Below are 27,483 nucleotides of genomic sequence, written 5' to 3'. Positions count from 1 at the left end.
TAAATAATGAAATCCTTGGATTAGACTTGTAATTTCACCTTCTACTAATTCTTTTCATAGAGCCGTTGAATCATTTGGTTCATTTCTCCTTTTTTCATTAGCACCTAAAATATAGAAATGGTAATCAATAGTGAAATAACCTGTGGTTAGGCTAGATAATCTAATTTTTATTTAAATGTATTAGTAGTTAGCAATGAGTTGAGGTACAATAATCATTGCCAATGAAAGATTCTGGTAGACTTGTGCTGGATTCTCTTCCATTCAGCCTTTCTAGAGCTTCATGATTTCTGTGGCTGTATTTGATCTGTGCAGGGGAGAGAGAGTCAGAGTGTAATCGCACGTCACCTAATTGTCTCCCAGGAGGCGCTTGTAACTCTGAACTGGGTTGGATTATAGAGCAACATTTGTGATGGTCCCATGGAGGCAGAATGAAGGGTTCCATAAGCCACTCAGCTGGTCTTCAGCAATAGCAGCTACCAGTTTGTAAGATTCTGAAGGCAGTAATGTGAAATGGAGCCTGCGTAACTGTGATCAGATGTCTTGTATGGAGATCTGTCATTTCACTTGCAGGGCTTCTTGTGTTACTGATGTGTGATTGGTGTTACCCCACAGTGATTTAATCATTTCACCTCACTGTTTGGTAGTGAAACTTTACTAATGGAGATTTTTTTCATTATTAATGGAAAATTCACTGCATATTAAATGTCTAGTCCCTGTTGCTAATAGTATGTGGAAATTTTGGGTCTGTAAATGAATGTGGTTTGAGCTCTGGAACAGGCTGAATTAAAGCATCATGGTGTTCTCAGTTATTTCAAGTCTCTGTGAGAGCTTAATGAGAAAGCAGTTGGCCCATTGTTGTCTTGAGTTTGACCATATTTACCAATAGAACTGAAAATGAATCCTGCTTGATCTCTGATTTTCTTAGAAATTAGTGGAAAATTATTCATAGAAGATAATGAACTCGGTATGTCCTGAACTCACTGACTTTAATTAGAACTTTTGACTCCAGAGTTTTGTAATTTGAGGATTAAAATTTGAATCAAGGTGTACTTTTAAGATTATACAGATACACACACACACCTTGGTAAAGTGTTTCACATTTTAGGTAAACGTATATCTAGTATTTCTGGTGGACAGGTGTTATCTGAGCTAGTGTGCTGGGGTTGAGATATAAATCCCTCTGCCCGCTTTTTTAAGAGACTTAAAATCTTTTTGGGTAGAAGGTTACAAAGATTACTCTGGTGGTTGGAGGAAACTGACGAGGTGGAGCTTCAAGCCCTTTATCCCTGCTTCCTTTCCTCCAGAGTTAGCAGGATTCCTGTTGGATTGGTATTGGATATAATGAATCAAACCACTTCTGCCTCTAAGGCTCAAGATATAGTATATATATAATAGTATATTTTATTTTAAAATATACTGTTTCATTAGCTTGAGAAATTATACATTAGCTGAATTAAAGCTTAATCAAGAAGTTTAAAGTATTACAATGTAGCTTGCTTAGAAATTGTTTTTTGTCTGTTTCTACTTAGTAGGCAACATTTGTCTTTGTTCTGAATTTATTTAAGGAATATTTCGGATGTGTATAATTTAATTAATGTATTTTTAATTTATTTGGTTGCATCGAGTCATAGTTGTGGCGTGCAGCCTGTCTAGTTGTGGGTGCATGGGCTTAATTGCCCAGTTCCCTGACAAGGGATTGAGCCGGAGAACTCTGCATTGGAAGGCGGATTCTTAACCACTGGATCACCAGGGAAGTCCCAAGGACACATTTAATTTTAACGAATTAACATTTTGTCTAGATGCCTCATTTGTATGTTATGTTTTTCAAATTGGCAAAAATTTCCTGAGTTAACTCTAAAGTTGCTTATATTGTTGTATATCTTATATACCAAAACTAAGATACATCTATACTATTAGCACATATAATCTTAACTAAGCATTTTAAACTTATTCATATATTTTTTTGCCTGTTTATTACTTTGCAAAAGGTTTTATTTCATGTAAAAGACTTTAGTAAATTTAGTGTCTATTGTGTAAGTATAGTTGACTTTTGAACAGCATGAGTCTAGTGTTGAACTATGTGGGTCCAATTATTTTTTAAAATGAATACTACACAAACTGTGCTTAGTTGAATCTGTAGATGCAGAACCATGGATGCAAAAGGCCAACTATTGTAATTTATACACAGACTTTCCACTGCAGGGAGGGCTGGTACATCTAACCTGTGTGTTAATGGTCAGCTATACATGCATGCTTCTTGTAGAAATGTTGGAAAATATATGGAAGTAAATTGAATGGAGTCTCCATTTTCATACCATCAAGTCATGAAAGTTAACTTTAGCTGTGTAGTTTTTTTTTAATTCATGTGATTAAAAGAAATTTATTGATGCATCATTACCTATCATAAGATTCACCCTTTTAAGTGTACAATTCAGTTGTTTTACTCATGATTTTATCACATGGCAGTATGAGTGTTTTTCTGTCAAATATATTTTTCAAAATACTATTTTGAAAACTTTCACAATAAAGCCTTTTTTGTGTGATTTAATTAAGACAATTATCTGGCAATCCTTTGTAACATTCTTAGTAACTTCAGAACACCTAAACTCTGTCTTTAAATATACTACTACTAGATTATCTTTTATTCTAAGTGTAGATGGGTAATATTTGGCTATTTTTCTTGATGCAGAAATCCTCAAAATCTACTGTGTTTTCTTGGTTTGGACTTCTTTATTTTGGATAAATTACCAGTCATTAATATTTCCTCTTAAGATTTATTTTTCCGAGCATCTTTATTATTTTTCTGAGACTAGCCATTAGTATTTGAATAGCTTAAAGCTAACTTAGGAGCTTATCTTTTTCACATCCTTTAAAAAATTTTTTAAGTTATAGCATGAAATTGGTTATGGTAATTACTACCAGTTGAAAAAAACAGAAATTTTGTCAAAAATATCTAAGCAAATATCTCCCCACCCCAGTTTCAGACGTTACTTTAAGCACTGCTAAGGGAGATAGCCAGTTATATTTTATAGCATTATAAATGCCTAGTTCTTTCAGACGGATGTGCCTGCAGTGTATTGTTTCAAAAAGGGAGAATTACTTTTCCTTCCTGTGAACTTCATCTTTTAATTTTCGTAGTTTATCAAAATTTTAGAACTGCTATAAATGTGCTGATTGTTCATTCAGACACAGACTAATGTTGTGCTGGAGTGCTCTGTAATTACATCTTTTTATCTTGTCTGCTAACAGTGGAGACTGAGAATAAAATTGGGTGCAAAGAGAGAGGCTGGCAGTTTCTTGGCTGCTTGAATGAAAGCAAAAGAGCAGCGATTGTCTTACTGTCTTGACTCTTAAGTTGTAGTAGTTTTCCTGCTTGTCAAGGATTTCTTAGCATCCCCTCCCAAACAAGCAAAAAATAAATAAATAAAACCAAGAGTAAAACACAAATGGAATGCATGTTTCTGTGAAAACACTTCTATACACACATATTTACTCAGCTGTTCTAATTGGTTTTAGGGTATAACTTTGCTGAATTCAGGAGTAGAATGCTAAGTCACTTCAGTCATGTCTGACTCTGCGACCCTCTGGACTGTAGCCCGTAAGGCTCCTCTGTCCATGGGATTCTCCAGGCAAGAATACTAGAGTGGTTGCCATGCTCTCCTCCAGGGGATCTTCCTGACCCAGGGATCAAACCTGTGTCACTTCTGGTTTCCTCATTGGCAGGCAGGTTCTTTACCATTAGTGCCGCCTGGGAAAGTGAAAGTGAAGTTGCTCAGTTGTGTCCGAGTCTTTCTGACCCCATGGGCTATAGCCTATCAGGGTCCTCAGTCCATGGAATTTTCCAGGCAAGAGTACTGGAGTGGGTTGGCATTTCCTTCTCCAGGGGATCTTCCTGACCCAGGGATTGAACCCGGGTCTCCTGCATTGCAGGTAGACACTTTACCATCTGAGCCACCAGGGAAGCCCGTCCCTAGTAATAGAGTGGTTATTAAAATTTTACTACTGGAAGCTTGTGCTTGATTTTATTAGCTGTTTGTATTTTTTTTTTCATTTTATTTACCCAAACTATCCCTGTCTATACCTATTCAGTTGTCTAAATCCTACAGATTCTACTATAAATTTTTAGAGATTACCACACTTTATTTCAGGCAAGCATTTATTTAATGAGTTAAGATGATTCACTATTAGCGTAATCAGGATTTCAGTCAACTTATATATTACATAAGCTAGTTGTGTGATGCTTACGTTTTAGACACGAAACAATGGTTGTAACTTTATACTTTGCTTTCTCATGTGTACTTTATCTTGAAATGGAAATTTTTAATTTGTCTTTTTTAAGCGATGATTTACTGGAGGATTCAGACAGTGAAGAGCATTCCAGATCAGATTCTGTGACAGGTATGTAAAAAATGTTAGATAATCTATTTTTATGTCCTTGCATTTATATAGTTTCTAGGTAGAGCTAAATACCAAATAATTCTGTATTTTGAGTACAAAGTCTAAATTTTCATTAATATACAAAGAAAACTCAATTATGTATCAGATCTTGAATTAGTAACGTATATGTAGTTTCATACTAAAAATTTAAATAGTACTTATTTGCGCCAAAGGAATTAAAAATGAATCTTACTAAATCTGTCGTGTAAGTCAGTGACATTAAACTCTGCCCAATATGTTCAGTTCATTTGTATATTGTATTGTGTTGTTAAATAAATGTAATGTTTAAGTCAATAATTAATAATTACTAATTAGTGATTTCTTATTCCCCAAAGAAAACTGTATGAAATATTAGGGCAAAGGGGTATAAAAGGCTTCATATTTTAATGTGGTTATAGGCAAGTCATCTCAAAATAGTTTTATTGTATCAGAATTCAAATCCTGTCATTTATTATAGTGCGATTGCATTTTCTAGTGTATAAAATAGTGATATTTAAATCTCTTATTTATAATTTTGGTAACTAAGATTAAAATTCGTGAAGCAGAGTACTTGGACAGTAGCCACTATTTTAAATAAGTGACCATTATTAAATTCTAGCTGTATTATAATGTCAATGTCATGAATTAAGGACATACATAACTTATGAAATCTCTTTAGAGGAAACTTGGTTTTGGATAGTTCAGTTGTTAAAAGTTACATGTCAGATGTTAGTATAGTGTAGCCGATGCTCTCAATTCTGATTTGTTGTAAATTTTTTTTTTTTAAGCCACCAAACAGAATACTGCACTGGTTTTTAGATTCACCTTCATTTGTCTTTTAAGGTAGTTCTTAGAATGAAAAAGTTAAGAAAAGTAGGAAACTGCCCTGAATAATAACACAAATGTGTAATTAGGTCTGGGAAGAATAATTGATTGCGTTTAAAAATGTAGTCTGATGAAGTGTGCTCTTTTTCCAGTTTGTTACCCCTTGGCCAAAGAAAGGGCTACTGTTGCAGTTTTAAACATCTGACAAGAATACACTGGTCATTGGTTATCTGGAGATCTGGTTAGAGCTTCAACTCTTACAAAATAAGTCTTTGGTCTTGTCAAGTCACTTAAACTCTCTGGGCTTCAGTTTTTCCTATGTAAAGTGAAATGTTTGAACTAAATGTTCTTTTTTCTGCCCTTAAATTTTTTTTATTCTAACTGTAATCTTTCCTTTGTATGCTGTTGCTTAACTCTTTCCTCTTGGTCTAAGGATCTCAGTAGGTATTTTTGTAATTGTAGTTGTTGCATATTGATCTGTTTCCTTAACCCTTTTTTACCTTTACATTTTTCATCTGTGCCTGTTTGATCTTTCACACTTCCTTTAGATACTGTTGTCCTCTTTACTTCACTTCCCGGTACCTAGAATATTACTGTATGTTTTTGTTGACTCTTTTCTATGATACCTCCTTTAAGGTTGGGAGTGGTATCCTTATATAGTATTGAAACTAGGTAGCTGTGGTATGAGAAAAAAAAAAAATCCTTCCAGTGTAGAATTTTTACTTTATTTGAGGATTTGTAAGTGGTTCATTCATTTATAGTAAAATATCTATAACCTTTTAAACTAATTTTATATTGAGAGACTATTGGTGAATTTATGAAGGCTTGTGATATTAATGGGAAATGTATTGTCTTTTTGAAGTATGTAAAATTAAGTAATAGATGCTGTTTCACAACTTACATTTCCTAGCTCTAAGCTCGTCCCATCAATTTGAATGATATGATCTGAAGAATTATAGGTTGTATTTCTATATTTCAAAAGTGTAACTGGAACCTTAAGAGACATTTATCTGTTTTTTAGTTGAAAGTTAACGATTTTTGGAAGTATCTAGATGATACAGGAAAGACAAGTTTGCTCTTTGGTCCACATATCAGAATAAAGGAGTGCACCTTCTTTTGTAGAGTGGGAAGAGTGTTTGGCAAGAGACTGAAGAACAATTCAAATTGAAATTTGATGGTTCAGGAATATGCGTAACTTAAACCTCTGAAGTTGGCTGGTAGAACTGTGGGACTGACAGGAGCTCAGTAAGCAGGGTAGAGAAGGGTTTCCCAATATGATTGTCTGAAGAATATTATACTGCAGGATATTTGTACGTATGTTTTATAAAAGTTTATTTTGTGGTCCAGTTGGTTTGAGAAATTCAGAGGCAAATAAAGATCACAGTTTTCCTTAACTGCAGTATTGACAGTTGTCATTGTGTTTTGCCAGTCTTATAAGGGGAATGTAGAGTCCTCGGAGAAGGCAGTGGCACCCCACTCCAGTACTCTTGCCTGGAAAATCCCATGGACGGAGGAGCCTGGAAGGCTGTAGTCCACAGGGTCGCTGAGGGTCGGACACGACTGAGCGACTTCACTTTCACTTTTCACTTTCATGCATTGGAGAAGGACATGGCAACCCACTCCAGTGTTCTTGCCTGGAGAATCCCAGGGACGGGGGAGCCTGGTGGGCTGCCGTCTGTGGGGTCGCACGACATGACTGAAGCAACTTAGCAGCAGCAGCAGAGTCCTAGACGTTGATTAAATAGTTGAGAAGCAGCAGAGTAGTAATGTTACCTGTTATATTTTCTTTTTTAATGGATATTCTCATCTCACGTGACCTTTGCTTTGAATATTGTCTTAACTGTGGTTAATATATGTAACTAATGGTTAATTTATTTTCTTTTAAAATGTGCATAGACTAAAATAGCTTTTTCTTGGCAATTTCCTATCATAACTTATCAAGTAAGTTACAGTTTAGTTACAGTGTATTATTACATGTTATAAAAATCTCACTGTCAGCTTTCAACCTCATGTCTAAATGAGTGAATTCATAGAGTAAATATATGTAATTATTGCATGGCAATATAAAGACTGCACATGAATATAATCAAATGAGTGGTTAAATAAACAACTTACTAGTACAATTAAATTGTGAAGTTTATAACTAAGTTTTTTCTGCTTAGTGACACATGGATATTGTTTTAGATGACAATAGTGACATTATATGAAATGAGATTATGCTCAGAAAATAAAGAAGTCTTGATAAAGCTGTTAGCATTTTGAAGATACTGTTTATGAAATGGTTAACAAAATGGTATAAACAGAGCTTTCAATATAACTCAAGTGTTTGATGTTCCATAAATTTCTCTTGTTCATTCCTTTACTTGGGTAACTTTCAAACTTCTGTGCACTCACTTTGAGTTATACTTATTTCCTTCCTTTTCTGAGTTCTTCTTAATCTTAAATTGTAAAGCCAATTCCTTTTTTTTTTTTTTTGCATTTCCACAAGTTACGTAGAGTGATTTTTATATTTTTGTTTGTAATAGATTGTTCCCTGATAGTTTGTGCTGTTGAGAAAAATAAAGAATGAGTTGAAACTTTGCATTTAGTATCAAGAGATTAATCCCTGGTTAATAAGAGGTTGACTGACCTCTACTTCAGGGTTTTGTGTAGAGAGAGAGGGTATTTTTGGAGAATTGAGACAGAGGAATGACCTTTATTCTATTTGAAGGGGATAGTTTGAAGCACACGATAAATAAAAAGTCAATAAGGAACAATGTAATGTAGTTGACTTGAACTAAATATTAGCAGATGGTACAGAAGACATTTAAGTTGTTTGTTTATTTAGCCTCTCCTGAGTCTTTTTTGCTTCGTGGCCTTTCTCTAGGTGTGGTGCTTAGGCTCCTCCTTGTGGTGGCTTCTCTTGTGGCGGGGCATGGTCTCTAGGGTGTGGGCGCTTCGGTAGCTGTGGAGCGTGGGTGCACTAGGTGTCGTCCCGGGCTCTAGAATGCGAGCTCAGTAGGTGTGGTGCCCGGGCTTAGTGCTCCACTGCATGTGGAGTCTTCCTGCACCAGTTATCTCTAATCTGTGTCTCCTGCATTGGCAGGCAGATTCTTTACCACTGAGCCACCAGAGAAGCCCTAGAAGATGTTTATATTTCACTCAAAATGACAAATTTGGGAAACTTTTTGTGGTTACTATTTTTCTGAGCTGAGGTTCGAGTTAAATTGCGTACTGTTACATAGTAAGACAGTCAACTGATAATTAGCATGTGGAATGGGAAAGAGGTGATGAACTGAGATTATAGTAGTGTTTCATGGATATTCTGCAAAGTGCATAAAGGACAGATGCATAGTATTGAGTGTAATTTTGGTGTAGAATTGAAGGGCAGAAGTCTGTTATTATGATATTAATAATATCTTCATTCTTAACCCATTTATTCTCTCTCTCTCTCTTTTTTTTTTTTTTTTTTTTTCAAGAATTTTGCTCACAGATTGCCAGGAGAGTGTATTGTGAATTGAAAAGGATTTTTGAGACTCTTTACTATCTATGGTTTTTCTGAGTAGGTTCATCTCAGCTTGGATTAAATTTCCTTAAAAGGACTAAATTGTTCCATTAATGTGTTTAAAATGTACCGACTGGATGATTAAAAGAGAAGTAATGAAAATGTTACACTGCAGAGTTTGATTTGTATTCACAAGGTCCTTTGTGTTGTTCCTTCTCAAAGGGCAAACATCGCAGAAGGAAGCCCTGGAAGTGAGCCTTGACGTAACAGCACTCAGCATCCTCCAGCAGCCAGAAAAGCTGCAGTGGGAGATTGTTGCCAATGTGCTTGAGGACACCGTTAAGGATCTTGAAGAACTTGGGGCAAATCCTTGCTTAACCAGCTCTAAGGGTGAAAAGACAAAGGAGAAGCACCAGGAGCAACACAACATTCCCTTTCCATGTTTATTAGCTGGAGGTTTATTAACCTATAAATCTCCTGCTACCTCACCCATTAGTAGTAATTCTCACAGGTCACTGGATGGTTTAAGCAGAACTCAGGGTGAAAGTATATCAGAACAAGGGTCAACTGACAATGAATCCTGCACTAACTCAGAATTAAATTCTCCTCTGGTCAGGAGGACTTTACCCATTTTGCTTCTTTATAGCATCAAGGAATCTGATGAGAAAGCAGGAAAAATCTTTTCACAGATGAACAATATAATGAGTAAAAGTTTGCACGATGATGGTTTCACGGTTCCACAGATCATTGAAATGGAGCTGGATAGTCAGGAGCAGTTGTTGTTGCAGGACCCTCCTGTGACTTACATTCAGCAGTTTGCAGATGCGGCAGCCAACCTTACCTCTCCAGATTCTGAGAAGTGGAACTCTGTGTTTCCCAAGCCTGGGACTTTGGTTCAGTGCTTGAGGCTGCCAAAGTTTGCAGAGGAGGAGAATCTTTGTATAGACTCAATAACTCCTTGTGCTGATGGAATTCATTTATTAATAGGACTGCGAACATGCCCTGTTGAATCCTTGAGTGCAATAAATCAAGTAGAGGCCTTGAATAACTTAAATAAATTAAACTCTGCACTATGTAATAGACGGAAAGGTGAGCTGGAATCAAATCTTGCTGCAGTGAATGGTGCAAATATTAGTATAATTCAACATGAATCACCAGCAGATGTACAGACTCCTTTGATAATTCAACCTGAGCAGAGGAACATTAGTGGTGGATATTTAATACTTTATAAAATGAATTATGCCACTCGGATAGTGACATTAGAAGAGGAGCCAATAAAAATCCAGCATATCAAAGATCCCCAGGACACAATTACCTCGCTCATTTTGCTTCCACCAGATATATTGGATAACCGAGAGGATGACTATGAGGAACCTCCTGAGGAGATGCAGTTAACCTCAAAGAACGGGGTTGAGAGAGGAAAAAAGTCTGACATTTCTGCTCTTGGACACCTGGTCATAACCACTCAGGGAGGATATGTAAAAATATTAGATCTTTCAAACTTTGAAATTTTGGCCAAAGTGGAACCTCCGAAAAAGGAGGGCACTGAGGAACAGGATGCATTCGTTTCTGTCATCTACTGCTCAGGCACAGACAGGCTGTGTGCGTGCACCAAAGGTAAGCTGTGGGCTTGTTTCGTTCATTTACCGCTCGGGCACAGACAGGGTGCGCCAAAGGTAAGCTGTGGGCTTGTTTGGTTCTTCATCAGTCTTATGAAATCAATATACAGGGCATTCATTTATGTGTATCCTGAGCGTGACTTTTAGATCCATATAGATGGAGAGAAATTTATGTTTATAATGAAGTGGTAAATCTTTGTACTGTTGTACCTGTTCTTAAAACACTTTTCTGCTGCCCTAGGTAAGGATTCTAATTGTAAATAAGTTAGTAAGCCTCTCAGAAAGTATCTTCACTGCTTTAACCTCAAGAAAATAACCTGCTGTAATTTCTGTGAGTCCCAACTGTATCTGCTCAAATTTGTAGCCTTGGACAAATTACTTTAAACTCAATAAACCTTTGTTGATTTATAAACTAGGAAAGACAGTCTATTTTCAGGCTTGACAGAATTAAATGAAATAATGTATGTAAAGTTTCTGGCACAAATATTAATACATGTTATTATTTTCTTCTGAAATAAAAGTGGTAAATAATTATTAATTCTGCCAAATAAGCATTCCTTGTCATATTTAATCCTAACTTTCTGTAGACAGTGAATCAGTTTTGCAATATTTGAGGCCTCTTGTAGAGTAACAGGTAGTGTTACTAAGGAATTGCTGACCATATCAGGCAAAGTGAATAGTCCTATTGATTGTTTAGTAGGAATTTAGGACCAGGAGATACTTGAAGTCTCAGTGGCTATAACCAGTGCTTGGCAGAAAAATTGGGATTGGGAAGAGTAATGCATCTCATTCGTGGTTCTGGTAGGAATTAATCTGAATTTTTCCTCTCTTTAAAAAGATTTCAAGAGTTTGGCTAAGAAGGATAATGGTGGATGTGGTGATGTGGATTGCTTTCTTTGAAACACATTTAGTGAAATAACATGGGGGAAAAAGCCAAATAACATCAACATCTAACTATTTTTAAAAAAGGAATAGTCTAAAATAGCTTTAGAATAACAAAACTTTCAGAAAAATCATTAAAAATACTATGTGGTATCAAGGATAATTTGAGTTTAATCGTGTATATGCCAGTTCATTTCTTTGAGAGTTTTAGCTTTGTTAATTTTAGTCATCACACTGACTTTATGAGGTGTGTGCTAGTTTTGTCTTCATTTTAGTTATCTCTAAAAAAAAAAAATAAAAAGAAACCAAGGGAGAGAGAGGTTAAGTAATTTAACTTGCCTAAGTCACAGAGCTAATAAATGACAGAGTTAGTGTTCAGACCTGGGCAGTCTGTCCAGGTGTGCTTAAACTACATTAAATTGCCAGAATATAATAAAAGTAGGAGACCCTGCTTTTATTGAAATTTTATACTTTGAACTTTTTGGTATATTTTCATCTGAAAGATTAAAAAAAATGAAAACAGTTTAACTTGGTGTAGGCCATTCGAAATGGAAGTCATTTTGTATTCTGAGTGACCTGTTGCCAGGGCATGTAGTCATAAGATACTAGTAGTTTTCACAAGTGCAATCAAAGTTTAATGATTTGAATTTTTGGTGAGATACGGTTTTGGCGATTCACAGGAGAAATAACATTTAAGCTATAAAATAGATCAATGTTCTCGTGGAGTTTAGACAATGACAGTTTTTAGGAAGTGATCACGATTATGATGGAATTTAGATGAATTGAGGACAAGAGAAAACATGGGAAGTTAATTGCTTTAATTCCCCAGTTGCTTAAGGATTAATTGATCAAGATGCATTTGAAAAGATGAGACTAATAGCAATAAAGAGGACAAAAAAGTTGTTTTAAAAATGTTCGAATAACAATCCATAAAGTAGAGTTTTAAAAGCACTGTAAACTGTAAATCAAATGGATTTGACACTATCTTGTAAGTATATTCAAATCACATAAACGTTTTCTCATGGAGAAACATTGAGCCTGTTGATTAAAACCTACAACTAATGCTATAAATTAACTTCTTTTGCACAGCATGTGGGATGTGGGATCTTAGTTCCCCAATCGGGGGTTGAACCCATGCTCCCTGCAGTGGAAGTACAGAGTCTTAACCACTGGACCCCAGGGAAGTCCTCCATTCATTCTTTCTAGTTCCGTAGTTGCATTGATGGTACTACTGACCTCTAGAGCTTCCTACCAATTACTTCCTATTCTGTCCTTTGGTGTGATGTCACTGGTGCTTGTGTTGATTCTGTTTTTTAATACCTTTTCTTGAAATGATCTTCTTATTGGATTATCACAGTCTACTTCAGAGTAATGCTAGCTTAAATCTAGTAAAATATAGAAACTTTGCTCTGATTTTTCTCTCTCCCAGCTTTGTGCTACTGTTGTCTTATATATTACATTTAGATGAGTTATAAATCCAACCAAAAAATGTTATTTTATATGGTCTTCATCTTTTAAAAAAGTTAAATGAGAAAAAAATATGTTCACCTTCTTTTGGCATTTTGTTTTTTTCTTGTGAATTTTGTGTTGCCTTCATCTCATCTGGAAAGACTTTTGTTAGTACTATGGTAAGGCTGGTCTGCTAGCAGAAAACTCAGTCTTTGTTTATTTGGAAATGTCTCTATTTCATATTCATTTTTGAAGAATGATGCTGTCTGTAAAATTATTGATTGTTCCTGCACATATCATTCGGTTGTTACTTCTTTTTGATCTGTTGTTATTTTTTGATGAGGATTTACTCTTAACAATTTTCTTATGTAACGTGCAACTGTTGATGTTTTTATTTCACTGATTCCTTCTGTCATCTCAAATCTGCATTGAGTCTCTAGCAAACTTTTCATTTTAGTTACTTTTCAATTCTAAGAATTGCCTTTTGTTCTTTTAAAATAATTTCTGCTAATTTGTTGAGATGATTTGTTGATTCATTTTTACCATTCATTTTTTGAATTCTCTATACGTGATATCCTTTTATTATTTAAAATATTTACAACAGCTTCTTTGAAGTATTTGTCTGCTAAATCGAAATCTGGGTGCTCAGAGATATTTCTCATTGCTTTTGTTTTTCTTGAACATGGGTCACTGTTTCATAATTTTCAGTTTAATACTGGACATTTTAAATAACGTAGTAGAACCGCTGAATTCTGATTTAACCCCCATTTGGAAATTGTTGTTATGTGATTGTTTGGTAGCCCACCTGGACTAAATCTGTGAAGTCTGTTTCTTTTGCAGCCACTGATGTCTCTTTCATTGTTTTCTCCACTGGTTTTTGTTTTTAAGACTTGTTTCTTATTTGTTACCTGTCTGTCCACATAGTTTATTGTTCAGCTAAAGATTTTGATAATTGGTTGTGACCAGATACCTTTATTGGCAAGGTTGTGTTCAAGTGTGCCCTGGCTTTTGTTTTCTTTATTTTTATTTTCTCTTGTGCCCTTTCAGGTCTTTTCTGCATAAGCATTGGGGCTTGGTAGACAGGGAATGTGTTGATGACTTGGGCCCCCTCTGGTCTTTGTGGCACCTATGTGCAACCTCTGATCATTGTGGAATATTTGAGATGTTTACCAAGCCCCCTATGTTTCTCTCACTTTTTGTAACTCTGTTAAATCCCTGGTTAGTTCTGTTGTTTTGCTGGCCCCACACAGAATGCTGGCTTCAGATAGCAAAGTTGATGGGTTTCTTTTCACCGCTGAGTCACCTTAGGCAGACAAGCTTTCCAAATCACTGAGTCCCTGTGATAGTAGTAGCAAATCTGGTTTTCATCATTTGACTCACTCTGTTTAAATGACAGTTTTGTTCAATCTTATAATTGCTTTTAAGAGTAAGATTTATCTTGTTTTGTCATGCTGGAAGTAAATCTCCAATTATTTTATTTACTTATGTTTATTTCTTAAATATTTTGTTAAGCTCACTTTCCATTTTTTTTCTGGAGTAGAAATATGAAAAATAGAAATTTGATTTGGTTTCATTTTATTGTGAATGCTTCAAAAAATTAGGAAGAATTGCTGTTTAGTTTTGCTACTGCTGTGATTAATCGAGTGGGATGTGGATTCTGGTACAGCTAGTGCATCAGTTTTCTCATCTGTAAAGTGGCCACAATAATGCCCCCTACTTAAGGTTATTTGTGAAGACTAAATGAGTTAAGCATTTAAAATACTGTCTTACACATGTAAGTGCTACATAAATAACTATTTTCACATATGAAATTGTAATTCCTTGACAATTTGATTCCTAGGTTGTTGGAGATGTATCACTTTAGTAGCTCTCTTTTTCTGCCTTTTAAGTGGTGTTAGAATAAATTAAGTTTCTTAACTAAGTAGCAAGCACTTGTCTGTTTACCTATTTTTCATATACCTGTGTTGATGAAATTTTACTATACTGTAGGTGGTGAGCTTCATTTTCTCCAAATTGGAGGAACCTGTGATGATATTGATGAAGCTGACATACTAGTGGATGGATCTCTTTCTAAAGGAATAGAACCGTCTTCAGAAGGTTCCAAACCTTTATCAAATCCCTCAAGTCCTGGCATTTCAGGTATGATATTAACTTTTAAAAATGATTTATAAAAAATGCAAATTCTTGTGATGTTCAAAGTTCTGAATCACTCTTTTATAATCTAAAACATTATTTCATTTTTTGTAGTCAATTCTTGGTTACTTTGAGCGTTCATTTGCTTGTTGATATTCTTTTATCAGACTTGTTTTTGTATATTATTTATCACTCTGTTTTCAGTAGTTGGAAAATGCTGTAAACGTTAAAATAAGAAATGGTTCTCAACCTGTGGTAAGTTGGCGAGTTTTGGTAAAGTCACCTAAGAGGTAACAACATGATTTCGGTTGTTTAAGAAGCTCTTAGTCTAGTTAGGATGGAACAAAACAATATGAAAGAGTGAAGAATTCATCAAGTAAGTGTAAAGTGATTGGAATGGCTAATATTAATTACTCCTGGAATAAAATGCTGAAAAAATATCCTTTCCTTAGGGTGATATTTTCAGACCCTCATCACCCCATTGTGAACTTTTAGATAGGTTTGGTTTTGTTTGTTTGCCTTTTCTCCCATCCGCCTTCTATACTGCCCCTTGAACTTGTTTTTCAAAAGATGTTATGTCAGCATTGTTACTCCTGCTTAAAAATCTTTACTTGCTCTGTGGACTAATAACTGGTCTTCTGCTCAACTTCCAGTTATTGGAAACATTCTGAGATGTCTAAAGTGTATTCCGTTTCATGCTCTTCATTTGTTACTAAGCTCTCTTTCCCTGCCCTTGCCCTATACCATGGTCCTTTTGTACTTCCAAGTGCTGATATATTTTATCCTTGGCACTTACCACACTTTATTCCCCAACCTAACTATTAAAAGAAACCTAGCATTTAGAAGAAATTTAATGAATCTTTAATGAAAAATGTGTTTAAACTCAAATGTATTCCAAACAGAAATGACACATAAAATTTTTATTTCTTCTTTTTGAATTTGTACATTTAGGTATTTGATCATTCTTCTTTGCACTAAAGGCAAACTTTGAGTGATTACGGGTATAATAAATCTTAATTTTAGTGATTACTTGTGTAATATGTAGCAATCTTCACTACCTTATTTCAGGATTTCTCATTCTCAGCACTATTGACATTTCGGACTAGATAATTCTTTGTGGCGGGAGGCCTGTCTAGTGCTGTATTAGCTGTATATGTAGCTTCTACCTACTCGATTCCAGTAGTAGATACAATTGCCTCCATCCATATGGCCCTTGGGAGGCAAGATTATCCTCTGTTGAGATAAAGTGACTCATGTCTCTTGATATGTATAATTGGACTTACTTGTCTTGATTGACTATACAAGTTGGTTTAAAAAGCTAACATACTGGATGTTTTCATATTTTATGGGATATTGGTATAATAATTTTCATATAAAGTCCATAAAGTACTCTTTAGTAAAGATGAATTAGGTTATAAACACGTAAATAATGTGAAGGAGCATTGATATGCTGTTAAATGTTTGCAAACAATATTGATAATTTCAATCATATTTTTAAAAGCCCTAAGCTTTGAGGGCTTTTTAAAAAGCCCTTTGTTTTTGAACTGTGATGTTGGAGAAGACTCTTGAGAGTCCCTTGGACTGCAAGGAGATCCAACCAGTCTATCCTAAAGGAAATCAGTCCTGAATATTCATTAGAAGGACTGATGTTGAAGCTGAAACTCCAGTACTTTGGCCACCTGATGTGAAGAACTGACTCATTTGAAAAGACACTGGTGCTGGGAAAGATTGAGGGCAGGAGGAGAAGGGGATGACAGTGAATGAGGTGGTTGGATGGCATCACCAACTCAATGGACATGAGTTTGAGTAAACTCTGGGAGTTGGTGATGGACAGGGAGGCCTGGTGAGCTGCAGTCTTTGGGGTCGCAGAGTCGGACATGACAGAGCGACTGAACTGAACTGAGTTGGACTGAAGCTTTGAGGAAAAACATAGTTTGAAGTACACTTATAATAATTTTATAGAACTAAATGTAAACTTTCTTTGTGAAACTATTCTAAATTTATCAGATTTCATATTTTAGTCTTTAAATTTTTTTTGTGGTTGTTAATTGAAACAAGTTTTTCTTTTTTTTTTTTTTTGATTCTACACTTTTATTCAGTTATCTACATACATGCAACACACACATATATTACTTGACTAATCCAATTTGATACCATTTTAAAATTAAAGACATTAATTGGTTGGTTTTATTTATTTTATTATTTTTTTTAATTTTAGTTTTTTATTTTTTAAATTTTAAAATCTTTAATTCTTACATGAAACAAGTTTTTCAGCTTTGTTGTATGTTAGCCTTTTCAAAAATGTGAATACATATATTTGTAAAAGCAAACTTATCTCTCTGAATCAGGTTGTTACTCTTACAATACTGGTGTGTATACATGGTATTCTCAAGTACCCTAGAAGTGGAAAAAATACTGCTTTGAGTTTTTGGTTTGTGTTTTTTTGCCATCAGTATAGCTTTGGTTTTTTTTAAAATTATTTTTTAATAGAGTGAAAAAGAGCAGGTATTGTGTGCTTGCAGATGTTTAACATTTTGTTTTGTAAATAACAAAGTGTAAAAGTTAATTATTGATGTCAGTCAGGACTTACACTTCAGCATCACTCCTTTTGTTGTCCTTGTCAATCTGGAGCTCATTAAATCTCAGTCAGGGCCTTTCTCAGGTTGGTTTTGGGTTTCTCCAATAATGAGTTCCCTTTCTATAATTTAAAATATTTGAGGTGGATTTTTCTTATGTCTGTATGGACTCAGTGCTAGTTACTTTAGCCTGTAGTATTAACTTAGGCTATTTGGCAAATGTTGTGATTGACTAGACAAAAACATGGATTAAAATTTCTTTCTTTTAAAACCAATTTCAAACTCTGCATTCATTGTTATTAAGGAGTTGATTTACTGGTGGACCAGCCATTCACCGTTGACATCTTGACATCTCTAGTGGAGCTAACCCGCTTTGAAACTTTGACTCCACGGTTTTCAGCTACTGTTCCGCCATGCTGGGTGGAGGTGCAACAAGAACAGCAGCAAAGGAGGCATCCTCAGCATCTGCATCAGCAGCACCATGGGGATGCTGCTCAGCATACTAGAACTTGGAAACTACAGACTGACAGGTAAAACATTCAGCTTAGTTTTAGAACTTAAGTTCATCTTATAGTGACAACATAGAATTATGATTATATGTTACTCTTTCTGTTAACTTTTGCATATTAACAGTTTTGTTTATTTGTCACCTTGGTTTTAGAAATTCCTATATTCTTTTTTTATTTTTATTTTTTATTCTTTTTATTTATTTATTTTACTTTATAATACTGTATTGGTTTTGCCATACATCAACATGAATCTGCCATTCTTTTTTTAAAAAAATATTTATTTTTGGCTGTGCTGGGTCTTCGTTGCTGCGTGGACTTTCTAGTTGCCGGTAGGGGCTACTCTGTAGTTGCGGTGTGTGGGCTTCTCATTGCGATGGCTTTACTTGTTGTGGTGTATGGACTTTAGGGTTTGTGGGCATCTGTAGTTGTGGTACATGGTCTCAGTAATTGTGATTCCCAAACTTTAGGTTATAGGTTCAATAGTTTTGATGCATGGATTTAGTTGCTCCATGGCCTGGTGGGATCTTCGTTGATTAGGAATGGAACCAGAGCCTCCTGCTTTACCACTGAACCATCGAGGAAGCCTAGAAATTCCTGTATGCTTATTCTTAGTTGTAGGATAAAATGCTGAGAGTAATCCATCCTTCCAGTTAGTTTGTTAAATAGACATGTAGATTGTGTGACTAAATATTTAAATGTTTGTTTTGTATAGGTACTTCTTTTTTTGTTGTTAATATGGGTTCCCTTAAAAAAATTTTTTTTTTCTATTGAAGTGTAGTTGGTTTACAGTGTTGTGTTGTTTCAGCTGTACAGCAGAGTGAATCAGTTATAAATATACCCACTCTTTTTTAAGATTCTTTTCCCATATAGGACATTACAGAGTATTGAGTAGAGTTCCCTGTGGTATATAGTTACATAGTAGTGTGTGCATGTTAATCCCAATCTCCCAGTTGTACAGGTACTGTGGAAGGTACTAGTAAAATGGCTCTTAGGAAATTTACATTCTAGTGGTGATAGACAGGCTGTTAAGACAGCTATCTACTATGTCATATAGTAATAAAAGCTTTGAAACACATTAAAACAGAATGGCAATAGAGTTGTTGGGTGTGCATCTCTGTGTGAGAGGAAAATGTGTGTGATATTTTTATATAAGGGGTCTCAGAAAGGCTTCCATGAGGACATTAATTTGGAGACAATAGAAAGTACAGAGATCCTGAGGAGTATATGTTATGAATTTTAGGAGGAGCATGGAGGCTACTGGTTAAGTGCAGTGAACATGGAGGAGAGTGATAGGAAGTAAGATCAAAGGAAATAGTTTGTAGCTAGATCATGAATGTCTTTATAGGCTACAGTGAGACTTTTACATTGAGTGAGATGGGAAGGTGTTAGTTTTGAGTATAGGAGTGATGTGATATAATTTATGTATTAAAAGGATATACCAAGACTGCTGTGTTGATAGTACATGAGTGGTTGTGGTGTGTGTGCTAGAGGGAAGAGGCAGGAGCAAGAATTCTAACTTGAACGCTGTTGTGGTAATTCAGATAATCATGGTGGTGGTGATGGTGAATTGGACCATGATGATAATTGACAGAAGCAGTGAGAATAGTGGTCAGATACAGCTTGGAGGTAGAAGGAATCGTATATGCTGATGTACTGAGTGTCTGGTGTGAGTGAGAATTGTTAAGGATGACTAAGGTTTTGGACTGAGCTCATTAAAAAATGGAATTTCTTTTTACAGCTTTTAGAGTTGTTTACCAAGTAGTTTTGGGTTATTTATGTTAAGTTTGAGATACCTAGTAGGCATTTGGATTTGAATCTGAAATTTAGTGGAGGAATTTTACTTTTCAGCACATATACAGAATTTAAAATCAGAGGATGGACATGTATAAGAAATACAAAATGTTCTTACTTTAAAATTCAAATTTCTGTGACCCCACTCTTAGAATCAGGGTGGGCGCATAAGTCTGCACATAATTCTGATGCACAGTAGTTCACACTTAGAGGAACAAGGGCTTTTTGGAGTAGTGTACAGTGCCCAAGGCAGGTATGGTTCTCAGTAGAACTGCTTGTCTTCTCCCCTAATCCCATTGAGAAGCATTCGGTTTTGTTGGCACATCAGAGAAAGGTAATATAAGTAATAAGATGGTTACAGCTAAAGAAAGATTTCACTCTATCATTTTCTCCCTTATTTGACAGCAACAGCTGGGATGAACATGTATTTGAATTGGTTTTGCCTAAAGCTTGTATGGTTGGACATGTGGACTTCAAATTTGTTTTGAACTCAAACATCACCAATATTCCACAGATACAAGTGACATTGCTGAAAAATAAAGCTCCAGGCTTAGGGAAAGTCAATGGTAAGAATGGATCAAAATTTGAAGATTTTGGTTTCTTAAAAAGACTAATTTTCAATTTGGCTGTCTAGTTTTGACATCCCTTCTTGCTCCCACACCCCTGTGCTCTTTTCCTTCTCTGCTTTTTGTGGTTCTATTTAGAGAAGTTTATCCAGAGAACACTGAAGAACTTTTCAGTAACTCTGTTGTTCAGAATTGCATAAACTTGAGTAATTTAATTATGATTTTAGGCAGTTAGTTCCTTTGTGAGTTAGTTTCACTTATAGCATTACTGGACTTATTCATTTCTCTTTGTGAGAAGACTTGTTTGTAAAAAGAACTTTGTTATGGAATGCATATATTCTTTTAAGGTTATTAGTAAAATTCAGAACGTAATGCCAGAAATATATTCATCTTTATTTATCTTTCTTACTAGCTCAGAATCTGATATATTGAGTTATTAAAATAGATTATACATACTTGACATATTTGGAACTAGACGTTATTTCTCAGTGTTTTCATCTTAATAGGTTAATTTAAAAGGCTAGAGATAATTTCAGAGTAAAAGGCTATTTCACACCAGGGATGAAAACATTGAAACCTGAATAATTTCCTATTTTATAAATATGTATGTATGTGTTTGTGTATATATATATGTGTTTGTGTGTATATATGTGTGTGTTTGTGTGTCTGTGTGTGTGTGTATAATTTTGAATCATGACAGATTCAGATTTAATTGGTGTAGGACTTAGGTACTGATATTTTTAAAACTCTGCAGGTGGTGTAGTATATAGCCTAGGGTAAGAATTCTTGGTTTAGTGGCTAGCAGATTATTTCTTCAGGTGAATATTTTACCACCTTTAAAAGAGAGAAGAGAGTATAAAACACTTGAATCTGATTTTCTTCCTCCTCTAGAAACCATTTTAAAAATCACTGTAGTTCCCAATTTAATGGAGAATTTTAGAATTTTAGGCACATAGATCATTGATGTTAAGCAACATTAAGTTTACTAATATTTTTATCCTCTAGAAACAGCAGTAGATAGGCAGATCACCTTTCCTTTGTCTCCAGCTCTTAACATTGAAGTGGAACAAAATGGGAAACCGTCCCTGGTTGATTTGAATGAAGAAATGCAGCACATGGATGTAGAGGAATCACAGTGTGAGTTAAATTACAGAGCTGTTGTCCATGACAGTAATAGGAGTAGTGATCCAAATGCACCCTACTGGGCAAAGATCTCTTTATGGCTTGCAAAAACATGGTTTTAAGAACACAATTAAAAATAACCTATAATTCTGCTTTGGCAATATGCTTTAATTTTCAGCGCATCTTAGTGAACACAGCTGTGCTAATACTTGCATTCTTGTTTTTTAATATCTTGAGATTTGAAATCATGTCGTGGTTTTATAATTTTTTTTGTTGTTGTTGAAAATCAAGGTGAATGTAGATAATATGGGAATGAAAAACAGCATAATATATCAGATAATGATTGTAGTTCCTTAGCATGATAGCAAATTTTATTTGAACACATTCTAAGTATGGAATTTTGTGTGGTGCTGTTATATGTAAATGGGATGGATATTTGCTTATTAAATACTACATTTTAAATAACACACTAATTTAAAAGAAAAATATGTATTTTTCTTTTTAGGTCTTAGATTATGTCCGTTTTTAGAAGATCATAAAGAAGACATTCTCTGTGGGCCAGTATGGCTTGCTAGTGGCCTTGATCTGTCGGGGCATGCTGGGATGTTGACGTTAACAAGTCCCAAACTGGTTAAAGGTGAAGTAACATGTTTTACAAAAGCAGAATAAATAGCCCCACAGTTGTAAAAGTAGATTTTTAAAAAAATAACCTGATTTCAGAAAAATAAGATACCTTTTTTGGGGGGACTTTTCTTGAATGATTCCATCAGTTTCATGGTAGCTGAGGTAATTTCCTATCATAAGTGACTATTGTTACGTGAAACTCTTAAGATCTACGTTCTGTGTCTTGAGGGTCTCAGTGCTTTTTGAAAAAGCACAAAGAATTTGAATGTAGTATGATTTAGCATGTTATACAGAATTCTTCCAAATAACCGAACATTATGTTCTGGCATGTTTGCCTTTTCCATCAATTTAGTCCTGTGTTTTCAAGGTGTTTGTTGTATATTGTTATAATATCTTCTCTTAAGGGTTTTTTATAGAGGAGTTTTGAAAGTATTAGATACAATGATGTGTCTAAAACACAAGTTACAATGTATATTTTATATCTTATGTGTATAAGATATTAGATATTGCAATAGTAAGACATTTATGTCACCTTTATATCTCACGGGTGAATTAAAAAATCCAAGTGAGACACCTCGATCATTAAAGTAAACTTGGAGGTGAGAAGGCTGTGGAGATCCTTCTATAAACCAAGAAAATATCAGACCACCTAAATAACAACTGTTTTAATTTGTATGCATTCCCTTTGTAATGTTTGTCCCCATTCACACACTTCCCTTTAGTTACAGGCGCAGTATGTACACAAGCTTGATTGTACTCCCTTGACTACATCTTTTTCATTCATTAAGTTTATGAGACCCTGTGATTTGTTAGGTTACATACTAGGTTATAGTGGAGAGCAAAACTGTGTAATAACTGTATAATAACATCTCTCATATTGCTGGAAGTGTAAGTTAGTTGTGTTAAATGAGAATGTGAAACTTAAAATCTTATATGAAAATTAAAATGTTGGCTTTGACAAAATTGTGTATGTGTGTGTGAGTTGCTCAGTCGCATCCGACTCTTTGTGACCCCATGGACTGTAGCCCACCAGGCTTCTCTGTCCATGAGATTGACAAAATTGGGGATAGATTATATAATGTGTGTTTCAAAAGTCTCAATAATGGAAAGGTGTTAGTTTTCCTAGAATTTAGTAGAAGTGACTATTCTTCTCTTCAAATTCCTTGAACTTTGAACTGGAGAAAAAGATTGCTAAATTTTTGTGTATGTGTAAAAGGATGATGTGGGCCAAAGACATGTAGAAAAAGAAAACTGAAAAGGAGGGTCTTAAGACATTTTAGAACCTAGACTAGTGCAGCAGTAAGAAGAATACAACACTGCAGTGCCAAACAGTAGTCAGGCAGGTCAGCGGCAAACAACAGAAGTAGCTTTTGTAATCACAGAAGGATTTCATACCTGCTTAGGCAGCAGCTTATGGGTTGCTCATGGGTATGTTTGAGGGTATTTTTGCAACTAATTTTACATATATATTGTATGGTATGATTTCAACTTAGTTAAAATACATAAGACATAAACCAGTGATAATAACTAATATTTATTGAGTGCTTCCTTTTGCCATGCAGTTATAAGTGTTTTAATTACCTTTGAGGTAGGTACTATTATTATTTTTACTCACTTTTGAAGAAACTGGACCATGGAGAGTTTAATTTGTCACATGGCTAATAAAATGGCAGAGCCGTTATCTGACCCAGATAGTAGCTCCAAAGCCTGTGCTTTTTTAAGTGTGTAATACTATAATGCTATGTATGTATGCATGCACGTGTGTATGTGTGTGCGTACATGCATAAAAGGACTGGCTGGTTGCACATAACGATAGATCATTATTTTGGGCGGTGCTCCAGTGACAGACAGTGTTTTCTGTTTTTTCTATAGTTCACAAAATTTCTGTGGTTGAAATGAATAACTTCTTTGGGATAAAACATGCCAGGTGTCCAAACTTTCTATATTATGCTGTTCATATAACTGCTGTGCTTTTTGTTTGTTTGCTGCCAATATATATGAAGGTTGTTTAGCCATATTATATGCAAGCAGTATAATTTGAAAATCCTGGCCAAGTGTATTTTTCTTTCTTTGGAGTTAATTATTTAGCTTGCTCTATGAACACAAAAAGCAGTTTTGCATTTTGGTGATAGAATAATTTATCCCGTTCTGCACCACTCCTATAGGTATGGCAGGAGGGAAATATCGTTCATTTTTGATCCATGTCAAGGCAGTGAATGAAAGAGGAACAGATGAGATCTGTAATGGTGGTATACGTCCTGTAGTGAGACTTCCATCCCTAAAACACCAGAGTAACAAGGGATATTCACTGGCTTCACTCTTGGCAAAAGTTGCAGCAGGCAAGGTATTAAACATTATCATTTTAAACTGTAACATGCTGGTTTTATTTATTTACTTATTTCTTAATTGAAGGATAATCGCTTTCCAGAATTTGTAAACTGTTACATGCTGTTTTAAACGTTATAGTTGAGATTTGATACACTCTTGGAAGTAGCATGGCCCGTAATTGATTTTTTTTAATAGATAACTTGGTTTGTTTATAGTTTTTCTCTGCAGCAAGTTAAAAACGTATAATGAAGGAGAAAATATTTACATTAACTTTAAGCTGTCTTTCTTTTATAAAGTATATTCATTGGGGAGTAATTGCTAGCAGGCACTTGCCTTAATAATTATAATTATATATTATAATTAATAATTATAATAATTATTTTTGACCATAATGCTTATTTCCTTGTGGGTAAGAATTCGTTTCTGTGCCCTTTACCGGTAACACACCACTTTTTTTTTTTTTGTAAACATTTGGGAGGCTGCAGAAAGAGAAGTAAGTTGAGAATTGATTTCAGAGGTATATCATAAAATTCATGTTCATTTTCTACAACTAGCTGTATATCATGCAGTTTCTTCGTACTTGTTTGATCTTGGACTTTCTTGAGCACTAGAGATTTTGCTTCCCTATCATCATTATCCATAAGCAACAATAGAAATATCAGTAACACCAGCCATCTTATATTTGTATAGGTCTTCCAATTTTTCAAGAACTTCTGTGTACTTTATCTGATTTAAGCCCCCAAATAACTCTGAGGTAGGCAGAGCAGGTGCTATTACCTCCATTTTTTCATATTTTAAGTGAGGGAATGTTAGAGACTGGGGAGCTGGCTTAGCTCATAGACCAGTAGCTGGGACTGAGACTCAAGACTTTGGCTTGATAATATTCACTGGGCTATTGCCTTTAAGCAGTGACTATGTCTCTTCCACTATAATTTTATAATAATTTTATAGCAGTGGAGTAAATTAGTCATTTACTGAATATGAGGGTAAAAGCTATCATTTTAGTTTGAGATTTATGTTTTGGTAGTCATAGTTGTTATATTCTTTTATTTATAAACTTTAATGGTAAATAACTTTTTGTTTCATTTGTTCATTCAATTACTTACTTTTGTATGTTCAGGAAAAATCCTCTAATGTTAAAAATGAAAATGCAAGTGGCACCCGTAAATCTGAAAACCTCCGGGGTTGTGACTTACTTCAAGAAGTCTCAGTTACCATCCGAAGATTTAAGAAAACTTCAGTTTCTAAGGAAAGGTAACCTCATTTTCTTCTACTGTTCTTAAGTAATAGAAGTACAAAGGAAGACTTTCCAGTAAATATATCAATATCCACAAAATTTTAAAATCCTAACTTTTACTTAAAAATTTTTATTTGCTTTTCATTTCTCTTAAGCGCTTATGTCATTGATGGTATGTATTTTTACTTTATTGGTTCATCCTTGGTGTTCATATAGTGCTAGGTAATTTTCAAAAGTTCTTTTTCTTTTAATTGTAATATTCATGATTCCAGATGAAATATTTGATGTCCAACCAGGTTGAAATAGCTTTATTTTTCTCTTTTGATTATTAATGTATTTATGTATATGTGTGTGTATATGCATATACATATATATATATATTTTTTTTTTGTAGAGTGCAGCGATGTGCCATGTTGCAGTTTTCAGAATTTCATGAGAAGCTTCTCAACACTTTGTGTAGAAAAGCAGATGATGGCCAAATCACAGAACATGCCCAGAGTCTTGTGTTAGATATTCTTTGTTGGTTAGCTGGAGTACATTCGAATGGACCTGGAAGGTTAATAAGATTTTATTTACCACAGATTGCCCTTTGGATGTTATGATTGGAAGTTCAGCATGAGCCTAAACGCCTGCTATTGTTTTGCAGCTCAAAGGAAGGAAATGAAAGCCTGCTTTCAAAAACACGAAAATGTCTTTCAGACATTGTGCGTGTTTGCTTCTTTGAGGCAGGACGAAGCATAGCCCACAAGTGTGCTCGATTTCTAGCCTTGTGCATCAGGTTGGTGATTTTTAAGTCAAAAATATACTTTGTAGGTGCTCCTGTAGTTTGGCAGGTGATACCTTGTGTCTAGGGTCATTTGGTTCTTGTTAAATATATGTATAACATAAGTGGATTTTTGAGGATTATTGAGATCCTAGGAAAAAAAATTGGGGTTTTTTAGGCGAAATGTCACATTAAATCTAGTAATAAAAGAATTCAGCTGGGCTTCTCTGCTTATTAGAAGGTTTGGGGGAGTTTGGTAAGGGGAGCTCTTCCCTCACTTTCACTCCCACTATCCCTGATTGTCTTTGGATTCTTCACAGAGGCCTTTATTACCAGTTATGTCAGTTTACCCAGACTTACTTGTAGCATTGTGCAGGTCATTTTCTCTAAACCCTGAAACTAACTATCTAGGAAATGTTTGAAATTAATAGTCTGTATTGACTGTACCTGCTTTTTAGCTCTTTTGGGTTTTAAAAAAAAGAGTGGTTTATCGCATAAGAAAACAGTTATAAAGACTCTTAGTACAGTCAGTCCCTACTATCTTTCTGCACATTTATAGGGCTTTGAGGCAGGTTTTTTTCAGTCTGTATGAACACATTTAAAGATTGAATAATACAACATGTTTAGAATTAATTACCTTGAGTAATGTATGTAAACTTTTTCTTTTAAAATTTTTTTCAGTAATGGCAAGTGCGACCCATGTCAACCTGGATTTGGATCTGTTCTGTTGAAGGCCTTACTTGATAATATGTCATTTTTACCCGCAGCAGCAACTGGTGGTATGTGAAACTTGTTCAGTCATAAATAACTCTAACTTTAGGAATTATCTCACAGTATGTTTGAGATTGTTTAGTAACTCTTGTTTTTTCTCAATTAGTCTTATTTTTCTCTGTAGCTTGTCTGTTTTTTAAGGGGTTTTAAATAGTGATTGGATAGGCAGATACTCTTTTTGATAATATTTTTAGGAAAAAGTTAGTGGGAGATTTAAGTAAATAATCAGGTCATCTCAATTCATACATTTTGTGGAGTTCCTTAAAATAATTGAGTTGTTTGGTTGTTTAGTGATGGTAGATCAGATGTTACAAACTAAAACATCAGTAAGTACCAGAGAGATGTCATAAATTAGTTAAATGGTCCATACACATATTGTGTATGAATG

The 27,483-nt window shown here is 34.8% G+C and overlaps 1 protein-coding gene across 23 annotated transcripts in view; it reads left to right on the top strand.

The window, feature by feature from the left end:
- Positions 1-27,483, top strand: part of BIRC6 (baculoviral IAP repeat containing 6) — a 210,554-nt gene that overhangs the window by 43,461 nt on the left and 139,610 nt on the right. For 13 of the 23 annotated variants that reach the window (XR_006059232.1, XM_060412308.1, XM_060412313.1 and 10 more), the window contains exons 9-20: positions 4,340-4,398; positions 8,948-10,342; positions 14,665-14,814; positions 17,689-17,914; positions 20,090-20,250; positions 21,256-21,387; positions 21,878-22,009; positions 24,162-24,340; positions 25,445-25,578; positions 25,956-26,117; positions 26,208-26,339; positions 27,006-27,103. Coding sequence is in view for 22 of the 23 variants with exons in the window: in XM_060412308.1 (XP_060268291.1) it covers positions 4,340-4,398; positions 8,948-10,342; positions 14,665-14,814; positions 17,689-17,914; positions 20,090-20,250; positions 21,256-21,387; positions 21,878-22,009; positions 24,162-24,340; positions 25,445-25,578; positions 25,956-26,117; positions 26,208-26,339; positions 27,006-27,103 (2,960 nt within the window). In the remaining variant the exon portion in view is untranslated. The remainder of the gene's footprint in view (positions 1-4,339; positions 4,399-8,947; positions 10,343-14,664; positions 14,815-17,688; positions 17,915-20,089; positions 20,251-21,255; positions 21,388-21,877; positions 22,010-24,161; positions 24,341-25,444; positions 25,579-25,955; positions 26,118-26,207; positions 26,340-27,005; positions 27,104-27,483) is intronic. The other 10 variants (XM_060412310.1, XM_060412307.1, XM_060412304.1 and 7 more) reach the window with 2 other exon arrangements.

Source organism: Ovis aries, chromosome 3, assembly GCF_016772045.2.
Source record: "Ovis aries strain OAR_USU_Benz2616 breed Rambouillet chromosome 3, ARS-UI_Ramb_v3.0, whole genome shotgun sequence".
Lineage (NCBI taxonomy): Eukaryota > Metazoa > Chordata > Mammalia > Artiodactyla > Bovidae > Ovis > Ovis aries.
This window is presented reverse-complemented; position numbering and strand designations above follow the sequence as displayed.